The following is a 13570-nucleotide window of genomic DNA, read 5'->3' on the forward strand; positions in this document are numbered from 1 at the left end:
AAGTAACATTGAGAAAAATTACCAAGAGAATAACATCAACATATCGAATTTACGACATCAACTATAAAGTGAAAAATTTTTCCTGAAAAGAGTATCTTTATTAAAGCGCATTTTATTAAATATTACGAAAGACACCTGAAATATTACATGCCTTATCAACAACATTTTCCACGAGAATAGCATTGTCATTAAATATTAAAACGAGTTACAAATGGTATCTTTGCTTTATCGTTTCCGTTGCAAATATCAAAAAACCACTTAAAAAACGGGGATAGAAAATTTCTTGGCTGTCTTAGCTAAAGCATATTTATTTTTATGTATATATGTAATTAACTTTTGAATATGGGAAGCCAATTCAGAAAAATGTTGCGGTCAAATTAAATACAACTAATTCCACAATGACGTGACTACAACTGCAAATCTAACAAACTATATACTGTTGTATTTACAAATATATCGAAATAGTAGGATTCCGATTTCATACAACTAAATTCTGCTCCTGCAGCTCTTCATGAGCCGTTTCAAAATTTTATCCTAATAAAATTATACGTATTCGGTCAAATAACCATTTTTTTTCCAGGAAGGGAAAAAGCAAAAAACATTTTGTCAATAAAAATCGAGTCGCAGAAGTTATACAAAATTAAGTTCCTGGAACACATATTTTCGAAATGACTACTATATGAAATACTCTCTCGTTGGAAGAATCCCAAAAATCATTTTGAATGGGTAACACTTCAGACTAATTACTGCTTGCCACTTCGTCTCCTTCAGTGTCGACAGTTGGTGCACCTGTAATGCCCGCGTTCTTGACAAGGGAGGAAAGGGCTGACACCTGATCATCTTCACTGCTGTCGCTAAAGTGAGCACTGTCACTGTCGTGCAGCCGACCTCCAACCAGCGCAGTGCGCAGGCGCGCCTTCATGGAGGAGCTTAGTGGCGGAATTTGATCACGCGGTATCAGGAAATTGGACAAGTTAAACAAGTCAACGAAAACCTTGTAACGATCACTGGAAAGGAAAAGAATAACTTATTTCAAAGTAAAACTGAATTATTCGAAGAAAAATTAAAAAAAAATAAATAAATGAGCACCAAAGACTGAAATCGTCGTCTGTGTAGACCAACCTGACCGTGGACCTGAGGTACTGATATCCAGACGTTCCGCCAGTCCCCATTTTACTGCCAATCATCCGCTGAACCATCATCAAGTGATTGTCTGTAAAGCAAAACGAATAGGTCTGCTAAGCGTGCACACAGTCGGAACCTGTTAACTCAAGTTTGCAACACTCCACTGTGATTAGCGTCTCTGACTAACATTCGGAATGGGTAACATAAACCCAATTATTGATTCAAAAGGTGATTCTATCATGAACCAATCTCCGGTGACTATTCAGAGATTCAAATAATATTCTGCAGCCAATTTGAAATGGATGCCTCCAACGTTATTTTAACCACCGGACTAAACGATTGTGAACTAGACTTACATCGCCATTTGATTAAATTTGAGTCGATGTCCATCAGCAGTTGAAGAATTTGAAAAGGTTGGTTAAATCGAGGTTCGTCCCTGGAGAAACAGACATATAAGAACAACTTGTTAAATTTTATAGAAGTTAGGCTTTGAAAACGAGATGGCTGCAAAAAGAACAAAAAAAAAATTGAAGGCAATCCTAACTAAATCCCTTGAGGTTTTCTGAATAAACTGAGCTATTATCCAAGTATTACCCATGCTTCGAATAATGGAATCTTAAAAAAAAGGATTTCTGGTAAGATGAAAGAGAAAGGCAAAGCAAGACCTGACCGGGAGAATTGCCCCCCCGAAAATTTAACCTGGTTTTATGGTCCATATAGGCCTAAGTGCGGCACACGATCTACTTGGCACCTTCCCCCCCCCTCCCCCCTCCCCCTCGACCCTCCATACTCTTGAAAGTTGGGGAACACCATCTGTCTAAAGAACCGGGTGCGGCTTATTCATTAGCCATCGTGCCAATGAAACTAAACGAATGAAGCAGGATAAAGCATTTAAATTCTCACCGATAAAAGTAAATCATCAATGCCCCCTTCATGGCTTTATGGGAAAACCTTCTTTCGCCTGCAACAAAGCAAGAAAATTGATCGGTCCTCATACACTTGAATATTTTATAATATCACTGATGTCATACCGTCACACCATTCTCTAAATGTTCAAGTTACGCGAATGGTTATTCATTCAACAACGCTGCAGCCTGAATTTTTTATTTGTACTCAACGAGACGTTTGGTGCCGTCGCTTGCAACTGAACTTAAAGGTCGACTGATACAAAACTGGTGAAAACAAAAAGGCCCCCCCAAAAAAGGGGTAAGTTTCTAAAGAAGCTGTGGTGCTGCGTCGGTGGAAGAGTATCACAGGGTAATTCAGTATTATCAATTGAGTTGATAACGTAAATTGTCCTCCCTATAGAGTTACAAAGCTGACCTATCAAGCGTTAGCCCTTCGTCGGAGCGAATCAAATATGCTCAATACTAAACTACCCTCTGGTAAAAGCCACTCACCAAAGGATGGTTACGTAGAGATTCGAGTGGTAAAAACTCGCCCTCATCTGCTTCATCTAAACCCAGTTTGTTCCTAATAAAATTTGTCTTCGCTATTTTGGTATTCCACTCCCCCACCCAGTTATTATTTCTAAAGTATCTCTCTACTGAAAGGCCGTTTTCTGGGTCTTATGAGAGGATAACATGACCGTGGAGCTTAATAACAGTTTACCTCGAGCCACAAGTTGGTTATGCCTCTCCTCACTGAAGATTGTTTCAAAATGATCCTGTTGACAAAACGTTTGATACAAACATGTGATTACCTTTCACTAACTTAAACCAAAGGAAACATAACTATGTTTTAGTTGATTAAGAGGCGTATTTGCGAAAACCTAACGACGAATGACCTCAAGGTTACAAATGAGAGAATAAAAAATCGCATGGCCTACCTCTTGCTTTTTGATCTCTTTGAACAAAGTCGCTCGCACTTCTTCGTCTTCTTCAGCCTGTGAAATGCATGCCACAAATTGTTTGAAAAATTTCGACAAAAGAAGCAGATGCAGCTGCGTTTATCGTATTGAGCTTAGACAAAAGATTCTCAGCCTTTCTGCATCGTTTTCTGCAAGTTTCCGTGTTCCCTGTGTACTCAAAACGAAGTTTTGTGGAGGAGAACATAAGAAGACTTGTCGGTTTTCGTGCAAATCTGCCGAAACAGCTACGACGGTAATTAAAACATCTAGAGGACAAACAAACCTCAGCTTCGGCCTTCTGAGTTTCAAGCATTGTTTGAACACTTGTCTTGTATTTCCTCCAAAAATCAAAGCCATCCTCTTCCAGGCCAGGAGTCCTCTCCAACCAACACTGAAGGTAAGAAAAAAATCAATCCATGTTGCAAGCCTCTGATTTGTAAACAAAATCGCAAACAGTCTCAAAGAATCAAAAAGTCATCTTGTCTTCAGGAACTGTTTTGGGAAGATTCGAGAGTTTTCTGAAAGCTTTCAGCCACTGGAAAAACTAAAAAATTACGGAGTGAAAAATTGTCCGCTTTTTCAAATCACAAAATGACAGGTCGCTTTGTTAACAAAACCCACCTGGACGAGTTCTAACAGTGAAGCTGTGCTTTCAGATTCTTCAAGCTGCTTCCCATCTTGCGAATCGAATGCTTTACTGAAGAATAAACCACAACAAAGAACAAAATGCAGCAAAAGGAGTAGCAAATAATACATTGGAATAAGAAATAAATATTTTGTGTGGCCAACTAAGAATTGGCGCCTTCAACGAAAAAGTAATAACGATTTCGTTCATTCCTATTCGGTGGAAGAGGGTATACGTATAATTTTGAATTTTTAAGAGCAAGTGGAAGGTAAGGATTTCAAGAGTTAACCCTTTACGCGCTACTATCAGTATGTATATTATCCATACAGTTCATAATTCATTTCTTAAGGTGCTGACAATGAGAATTTGTTTAACAATCAAGGCCTTCTTTCGTTGGTAATCATTTCCTTTATTCGTGTGAATAATCAGGATATAATCAGGGGAGATATTGCAAGAAGAAATAAGATGTTTATCACTCTTAGAGGTGAAAGGGTCAAGGCATAGAAAGGGTGAGGAAAACTTCCACTGACAAATTTACAACCGTTAAAAAGGCTGATTTGATTTTTTTAGGCGGTTACTAAAGAGAAAAGTATTCACAAATTTTTATACAAATACCATTCATTTGACGTCCCTTGCCATAAGAATTTTTTTTTCTAGCAAATTTAATGTTATACCTCAGGAACAAATGGTATGTGAAATCTGGGGAGAGGGATTTTTCGCACAAAATTTACTTGAGTAAACCGCAGAGTTTGCACGATGTCATGATGGATTTCATATCATAAGTTCAGGTGCTTGAGTCTTATAGGAAAAGCATAGGAATAGCTCAGAAAGCTGGAGTTCGCTAAGATAGGGTAATGCCATAACCATGAAAGACTACGAAGGAAGCCTTCGTGAGTTCAAACAAAGGTGCATTGAACTAAGACACAATTAAAATTTTATTCCCACGCACCTGTAATCCTGGTAATTGTAGCGGATTCTGTGGGTCTGTTTACGAAAAGAAAACCAAAACAACAACAGAAGCAAAAGTTATAGATTTAATTAATTCCTTTATCCCCATGGCATGGCGATAGCGCTCTTTCAGCTATGATCAAGTCCTTGCCACTGTACGTCTGGACACTTAAGATTCTTTATCTCGATTATTTATTGGGTTCCTTTCCAAAATTTTCATAAACAAGGCCAGAGTAATTCTTACTTCACCCTGAAGAAAACTCAGAGTCTTTCTGTTCTCAAGTGTTCTGCCGTGGGGTATGTTCAAAATTTGTTAACTATTTAACCCCTAAGAATGACTAACATCTAATTTCTCCTCACAACACCCCCCCTGAATCAAACATTAGGGTCATGAGAATAAAGGAGATGATCACCAACTAAGGAGGCACTTGATTGTTGAACAAATTCTCCTTTTCAGAACCCTTGGAAATGTCAAGGGATTACTATGGAGAATATGCATACTGATGATACATACCTTGTTGATGCCAAGTTTATTCTCAATCAACCTGAACTGGAGACTCTGAAATCCTGACGCGGGTGCTAAGTAATCTCTAGAGGCCAGAAAAGTAAGAGAAAAAAAAAGGAAAGAAAAGGTTTATCCATCTTCAAACGAGAAACCCTTCATCATCCCGTTATTTCCCGTTCAACACTTTCAAATGTTAAGGTTTGCAATTAGATTTGTAAAACAAATGAAGTACATTCGGGGATGTTCCATTCCAGTTCTGCAGAAATAAACCAAAAGGATCTAAAATCTTCAATCTCAACAAAGAAATATGAAATATTTAACCCTGAGAAAGAAAGAAGTCCGTTACGGCCTGAAAGATCAGAGTTCGCCAGAAAACTGTACTTGATCGACAGGGATGTTGGTTAGTGACTGACCTGAATTCCATAAAATCCAGTGGAGTCATGGTCTCTAGGATCATGATCTGATCACGTAACAGCTAAAAAATAATACAAATAAACGGAAAATCAACCAAGCTGATTATAAGTGTCTAAACTTCACTTCATCATGCATTATTACAGGGAGCATAAGCTGGTTTTTGAAAATCAAAGATCTTTACATGTCTTCTAATGAAAATAACGCAGAAATTCCCTCATCGATGAAAAGACTACCAACCCATCTTTTATCGATAATTATGCAGGGTGGATTGAAATTCATTCGGGTCAAAACAAACAGGCAAGTAAAAACATTTTCAGTTCTGGACAAGAATTAATTCAATGACTCACTTTTTGAATCTGTACAATGCGACCCAGTCTTGAGATTAAAACAAGCATCTTTCTTTCATCAGTGCCCTGGGAAAATACCAAACATTATCAGAGTTATAAAGGTAATTTCTTAGAAACTTTAAGTTAAAGCACCAACTTCGTGTACTCCACCGGATTGTCCTCCTTTGCGTAGAAACAAACTGAACGCGGGGTGTCACAAGATACAGGTAAATGAAGTCAATTTTCAATCACACTCCTAATTAGAGTAACAAAGACGCTGGCAGGATATCAAACAAGTAGTTAAGTATACCCCGTGTACCTACCCTGCTTTCTCTCACACTCCCGTCTCTTGCTCTTTATTACAGGAGATTCCAAATCAATGATAAATGAATATCTGTATTTTCCATTAATTTCAGCAGCCTGTCCCACCCCCCTTCCCCCTCCCCCCCCCTCCCCACGCTAAGCAGGTTCAAACCTTCAGACTTCCATTGCTGCAGTGCAAGTCACTTGGATAAAGAATGAATTACCCCCTTGCCTAGCTTGCGTGGCGGGTGCTCCATCTGAGAGGCGCGCGGGTGATTTAGAAGAAGAAACTTGCGCTAGAGGTTAAGAAAATTCTCTCCATGCGCTTCTCTGCGCTCTCAAGCCCGAATTCCGAACGCAAATCCGTCCATCCATTCGTTACATACATAAACATGACTGTACAAACACAAATGAATGCTAAACTTAACAACTACAAAACTGAAATAAACCTACCAATTCCTCAAAGGTAAAAATGTCCCTGATGGAGTCCAACTCATGAATAATCTGCTTGAACCATAATTCATAAGCTAAAGGAAAAATAGGTACCAATAATTAATCAATTTAAGCTCATTTTCAAAATACTTTTCAACGATTACTGTGCAATAGGCTGTTTCACTGAGACATCATTATCCAATGGTAGATCCAGAGGGATGATCGGGGTCTGGACTCCACTCCTAAATTCAGTCCCGTGGGTTTTTTTTCCAAACTTGCATGACATCAAAATTCATGCAACAGCAAGATTGCTTATGATTTCTCAACAAGCTGTGAGAACCAGGAGTGAAAGGGAGGGGGGAATTAGCGGGCGTGGATTAGTCGAAGGGGTAATAACCGAGCTGAAAAAGATTCTGTGTTTTCTAAACCAAAGTCTGGACCCCTCCCCCCCGCCTCCATCAAAAATTCCTGACACCACCTCTGCTATCCGTTAGATCAAAACTCATTCTGTCCACCCTAGAGCTTCCATAGAAAGAGCCACGGAGCCCTGGGTAAAAAAGCTTGTGTAGACGTACCTTGATGAACCACGATAAAAAGGAGCTCATCATGGACGGTTGCATCACCAAATTTAGTGCTTGCTGGCTTCTGGCATTCAAGGAGAGTGTTGAGCTAAAAAACAAAATAATGCACAGAGAGGAAACTTTTAAAACAACGGTACCATTCGCCGCCGTACTTTACTGAAAAATAGCATCCGAAATATAACGTTACCAATATTCAACATGCAAATGAACAACAGCTTACACGTGCTAATAAATTTCGATTAAGCGCGTTTGGGAAATTTACAAGAAAGTGCACGCTTTAATTCTGACGCGTTTTCTGCGCGTTCATTTGACTGCTTGTCTCTGAGTGATACAGCGTGACGATCTTGCTTGCCACGGAAGGAAACCTCTCACTTTACAAATCAAGTTTCTCCTGATAGTTATATAAGTGTGAAAAAATACCATCTGTCCTATTATTGGATTTCCTATGAATTTTTGTTCTCCACTCCAAAGGAAAATTTCATTTCCTGTGATGAAACAATAGCTTGCAAATTGGCACTGATGCAGAACTTTTAAAGTCAAAGAGTTGATTTAGCTAATAGCAAATGTACTGAAATTTAAAAAGAGCTTTTATGATCACGGATTTATATCTGATTCATTACTTCGATATCCATCCAAGAGTATAATGAAAATAAAAATAAAATGCTACATATCTGGTCTCCATATGCCTCATGAGGAACTGTGAGAGGAAGATAATAAACAAAAGTCTTAATCCCTTTATTGAAGAACTGTGCAATAGTCATTAGCTCGCCTATTCCCCTGAGAATATTGCTATGTCAACAAATTAAGGATCGAAAGTTGATAATTTATTCATAACGTTTCTAAGGCTGTCGGATTTGTTGACTGGTGCATTATTAAGAGTCAATTACTTTGTGTGTTTAAGAAGTCTGCTGACAGCAACACTGAAGTCATCAATATCTAAACGAAAGCAAGCTACCAAGATTCCCTTAAAAGTTGAAACCTTAGCAAGAGACAGATCTGTCCAAGCTGGTCTTTATAAAGGATATTTAGGAATGAACAATTGTAAGTTCAGTGACTGAGAGAAGATAATGGAGCTACATGTATGGTTGTTGTATTGAGTGTTCCAGACAAAAGAAGCAAACAGAAAACCTACCCACTGCCAGGTTCAAGTTTCCTTTACCAAAATTCTCAAGACAAATTCCACAGAGCTCAGTCAGGAAATAACCCCTATCTAGTGCTAATGCCACATATGTAATTATACAGAAAATGAAGAATCAAACTTTGATACTTGTCAAAGAGCTTAAGAAAAAACCATGAGGAACAGTTTACCAAGATCTGAACTTGACAAATATACAACTGGTGGTAAAGATCCAAACTATGTAGTAAGATCATGGGCATCCAAACTTGGTACAGTCACACAGGGGCACAAGCTCCCCAAATACACCTATCGCAGCAAATGGCTTCAGACACTCAATCAGGTGGAACTCATGCAAAATGTTGAAGTGCAACAGACACTTAGAAATGTGATGAGCATACTGAAAGCTGGGGATGAAAGCATGCAAGATTCTGATAGTGCTTATGAATTTGCAGAAAAGAGGAGGATTGAGAAATGCCATGAGACTGTATGCAAGATTAGAAGTTACAGTAAAACGAGTGAAAAATTGTCAACGCTAGAAGTCGAGGGTATAAACAAAAATGGCCCACAATCTAAAACTCTATCAGAAAACAGAGCCAAAACAATTAGAAAGAGTCAGAAGTTAAAAGTGCATCCCTCTCCAGACAAAGAATTGGATGTTGCCAAGGTCAATAGAAAGTTTGCAAAAATTGCAAAAATTGAAGAAGGTTATGATAGCTTCCCAAGAGAAAGCACACTGACGAGTGAGAAACTTTTCATAGATCAAGAAAAAAGCCCACATGATAAAAAAGTACTGTTACCTCCAATTCCTGAGGTAAGTCCAAAAAATTCACTTCAAAAAAAGGGGAAGGATTCTTGCCATTACTCACTACCAACACTTGATACTGAAAGTAAATTTTGTATTATAAAACGAGCCAAAGAACTCCGCAATGAGCGTGATTTGAAAATAAGAAACCAAAGCCTCACAACAATGTCATCAGAGATACACAGAAAATACTCAAAAGCAAGAAAAATATCTCCAAAGAACTATCGAGATCAGAAGATAGAAATTTTTGGTGATAACAGGAAACTTCTCAATGTAGAATCCAAAGTTGATGTGGAAGACAAACTGACTACACTGCCTTTGTTAGACAGTAAGTCTTTCAGTGAAATTGACTGTAATGATTATCTGGATCTAACCGATCGCATAGATAGTCTCTTGCCCACACCAGCTGTTCTAGATCATAAATTGTACTGGTCTTTAGCTACCAAACCTCGAGATAAGTAATGTAAACAAAATTTGGTGTTTAAACAGTTGTTGTGCAAAATAATTAAGTTACAGAATGTACATGTCATCACAGGTCATTGTAACAAATTTTAAATGACATCTAAATCTTGCATCTGATTTGTATAAAAATTTGTAAAAGCAGGAAGGAAAAATTTTGAATAAAGAACAGGTATGATCGGAGCCAGCAGAAAATAATCCCATTCTCTATCAAAATATCATGTACCAAGACAGAACACCTGTATTTGTATTTGATGAGACCAAACATCTGCAGTGAAGGAGACTAGGATTCAAATGCATTTAAAAGTCTGAACTTGGTTGTAAAATTTTGCTATAAACTCTCAAATACTCTGACTTAGCCCTTCAACTCCCAGATCAAATTTGTAGTTCTCCTTACTATCAATCGTACAATTCTTATAACATTAGTTTGGAGAATTTAGTATTGGATCAATTAATTACACCCAAATTGATATTATTCTTTATTCTCATCACTTGCCTGGTTGATATTGTATTGATATTGTAAGGAGAAATTCTGTCTTGGTCACTCATGGGAGTTAGAGGGTTAACTTCCTAATTGTACCAAATTAAATATTCAACATACACATGGAAATTAACTAACATAAAATAAGATTTTGCTACATCAGCCTCCATGAAATAATTCCACAAATGAAATCAGAGTTATACAGATATCATAAATTTCAGTAGCATTAAACTTCCCTTGTGTGTGTCATAGATCACAACAAGATATCATTTTATGACCTACTTAAACAAAATTACACCAGAAATATCATAAGTTGCAAGAAAATTAATTCAGTGAACCCTGCATATCTGAGAATGCATGAAGAGGAAAAGCTTTTTTAAAGCTAATCTAATATTTGCGCAGTAATGATCATATTCTTTCTCTACTCTTGTTCATGACTGTCATCACATAAACGTCATGTATTATTTTACTACATGCATAAAATCTATTTATGTTATACATATGCAAATAACTTGTGATATCTGAACAGGAATTAAGTAAATGTTTCATAAACTCATTCAAAATTAATAGCGATAAACAGGAACACACTTCAGAGACATAATTTAACGACGTTTCATTCCAAATTACACAAAAAGCAATTTCCATGCACGAAATATCACCATATATGTAATATTGAACAGGCTAAACTAGGTAATTGAACATCGTTTTAAGTTTTAGCGAATTTTCTTTACTTATTGTACATGTACAACTCTTTATACTGTCGGAATTTTTCTCCTTTCTAAAGACACTTTTAATACTCAAAATGAGCTCATTCAAAATATTTCAATCTCCTTTACTCTTCAGAAACTTCAGATGCGAAAAATCTCCTTCCAGATGAGAGCCACCGCGTGGATATTAAAGAGAATCGCAACATCTTATCAGTGTTTTATTCGACAATCCTTGTCATAGCCTCCAGTTATAAATAATTCACATAAAGGAACGGTACCATGAGAAATACTGATTGCACTTCCCAAATGTGCTCCGCTATTTTATAACAAGAAATAAATAACAATCAGGCGCGAGAAATTTGATACACACACAGTTATGTTTGTATGATGTAACCATCGCTTTGTTAAGACTTAACTCGTACAATAAACTCCTAAAAGTTATGAGTTTCCAAATGGCATTTACATACGAAAAGTTGAATCACCAAGGGCTAATAAGGTATTCCCGCAAGGGACGCATGCGATTTACATAACGGGAGCTCACAGAAGCGTAAAACTCAGACATATGCTCACTTCGAGAATCATGGCGATAACAAACAATCAACTGTTTGATAAATGTGCCTACCGAAAGATGTAAAAGGCAAGGTTACCGTTTTAACCAAAAATTATACGTAAAAACGAACCAAAAACGATCTCAAACCTGTAGATAATCTCCATAAGACATCCGTTTGTCGTCGCCATTCTTGCGGACTGGTATATTCTCCCTGCTGAATCAAAACCATACAAAATCAAAATACTTCAACAGCAGAATCGACTCGTAAAACTCCGAACACATTAAGATATCGATCGAACTTTCTTACCCGTCGTGAGCGTAGGGGCAACTCATAGTGAAAGATTAATTTTCTGAAAACTCTGACCAACAATCTGCTACTCGCGCGAAAAGCGATCGTGACCGGCTCACGAACGAAATGACTGGAACCGTTTACTCTAAAGGGGCGTGATTGGAGGCGTAACACTGGCTCTTAATTGATACCCTACGACAGAACCCCTTGGGCCCATTTCGTACATCATCATAGTGTTCCTCAAAGAGACGATTTCAGAATCTTTTTTAAAGGAAATACGAAATACTACACAAAACTATATATTATTTCATTAGGTGGTTATGATTTAATGATTAATGTACAGATCTAGATTTAAAGTGCGAATTTATTTGGGACTTAGCTGTCACAATGAGTTTCCTCTTTAAGACTATTTTGTTTTGCTTCCATTGCCTTGGACACACTCTAAAGTTCCTATTTTCGCTTTCTTAATCAAGGATTGATTTTTAGATCGGAAGAATTGAGTACTTTGTCATTCGTTCGTGAAATCCTCGTAAAAAGTGTTTTGTTAATGTTCTGATAAGCATACACGGGTCCTAGATGCCTTCTGCTAAGAAAATAGTACCAGCTCCGCAGTTAGTTTCTCCCTATCCCCATCGAAGCGTTCGTTTAGACCGTATCACAGAAAAATTATGGTAATTTTAAAAAGCAGTTTCCTCGTTACTCGATCCTCAAGTCCAATTTGAAGTTGTCTGCAACCGTGGCAGGTGCTTAGATAGCAAGGGTGGCAAGAGGAACGCGGGGTGTATGAAAAAATATCGTGCAGCTTGCCTCTAAGGCGAATGCGTCAACAATTCGTGCAAGGTCAACTTCAGTATAAAACCCCTTTGATTGTGTGTTATTGATGTCGTTGACCAATTGTAAGCAAATGGCACTGCAATGAAAGTGAGTTGAGGTCAAACAATTCGGATTAAAGTGTGACAGCTCCAGACATGTAGCCATCTCCGAGTCAGTAAGTCAGTTTAATCGCCAAAAGGCGCTTGGTGCTCATTTGAATAAATATGATAGACGATTCTTTTGTAATTGTTTCCTTTGGGCAGAGACGTATAGAACACGTACGCTTTCAAATCGTGTTAAACGTCCTACAGAAGGCAACTGGATCATGTTTGTTTGCTTCGGACCATTTTCCTTTGCTTAAAGAGTAACGGTTCATGGCTTCTCCAGTTTTTTCAGCTTTCGTAGAAATAGAATCTGCCAGTCGATTGGTTCCCTCTTAATTCGTTCTGCATCATCAAATCAGATGAGAACAATAGTTGGTAAAACGTGGGAAAAGCAAACATCAGTCTGAATACAGAACAGGTATGCAGATGAACCAAAAATAATAGGCTTTTCGCGATTCTATTTAACCTATTGCGTTAAAATACAAGTTATATCACGCAGGTGTCAACTTGGTTAATTTTCCGAGCACACTATTGTCCTATTAGTGATATCATAACCTATTTGAGGAAATGTGATAGACTATTCTTTATCATATAATAAGCTCAGTTATGCACGCGTTTTGATTGGTTCTCACTTATGATCTATTGGAGGAAAGATATATAGATGACGTCATCATTAAAACTTTTTTTAATTCTTTATTATATAAAACAAATAGATTCCAAGTTGCCGTGCGTCTTTTCAGTCACAGAGGACGTCAAAATGTAAAAGAAAATCAGTTGCTGCGCCTCGTGTGCCACTTTTTTGTTCTTACCACATTTTGACGTCATCTGTGATCTATTACTGAACAGACACACGGAAACTTGGAATCTATTAGTTAAACATAATTATTTCATTTCGGCAGAGACGACTAGGTCATCTATACGCTTTCAAATTGTAAATATCGTTTTCCAAAAATACATCTGAATTATTCTGGTTTGTTTCGAACTACTTTGCTTTTTGTAATTTAAATAGTGACAGTTAATAGCTCCTGTAGCAACTGGAATCTGCCCGTTGATTTGCTCCCTCACGATTCATGCGATACGTGCCCCTAAAACTCAAGATTTCTATTGTTTACAGTGGATTAACTTAGTCGCTCATTATAG

At 37.6% G+C, this 13570-nt stretch overlaps 2 protein-coding genes across 3 annotated transcripts; one reads left to right on the plus strand and one right to left on the minus strand.

The window, feature by feature from the left end:
- Positions 1-76: 76 nt before the first annotated feature.
- On the minus strand, positions 77-11666 carry LOC113666196 (tryptophan 2,3-dioxygenase). 2 transcript variants are annotated; one of them, XM_089192689.1, is made up of 16 exons: positions 11532-11666; positions 11372-11438; positions 7103-7196; positions 6549-6622; positions 5814-5879; positions 5466-5527; positions 5062-5137; positions 4549-4583; positions 3596-3671; positions 3258-3365; positions 2954-3010; positions 2737-2791; positions 2029-2086; positions 1482-1561; positions 1123-1213; positions 77-1007 (listed from the first exon to the last, which is right to left on the minus strand). In XM_089192689.1, the coding sequence occupies exons 1-16, from the start codon at positions 11555-11557 to the stop codon at positions 740-742; spliced, it is 1293 nt and encodes a 430-aa protein (XP_089048815.1). In that variant the 5' UTR covers positions 11558-11666; the 3' UTR covers positions 77-739. The 2 variants fall into 2 exon arrangements, with proteins under 2 accessions (XP_089048815.1, XP_089048816.1); XM_089192690.1 differs by having other exon boundaries at positions 11372-11435; positions 11532-11640.
- Positions 8259-10990, plus strand: LOC113666198 (uncharacterized). The gene is made up of 2 exons (XM_027181961.2): positions 8259-9355; positions 10811-10990. The coding sequence occupies exons 1-2, from the start codon at positions 8401-8403 to the stop codon at positions 10930-10932; spliced, it is 1077 nt and encodes a 358-aa protein (XP_027037762.2). The 5' UTR covers positions 8259-8400; the 3' UTR covers positions 10933-10990.
- Positions 11667-13570: the final 1904 nt, after the last annotated feature.

Source organism: Pocillopora damicornis, chromosome 13 (assembly GCF_964200805.1).
Source record: "Pocillopora damicornis chromosome 13, jaPocDami1.2, whole genome shotgun sequence".
NCBI classification, from domain to species: Eukaryota; Metazoa; Cnidaria; class Anthozoa; order Scleractinia; family Pocilloporidae; genus Pocillopora; species Pocillopora damicornis.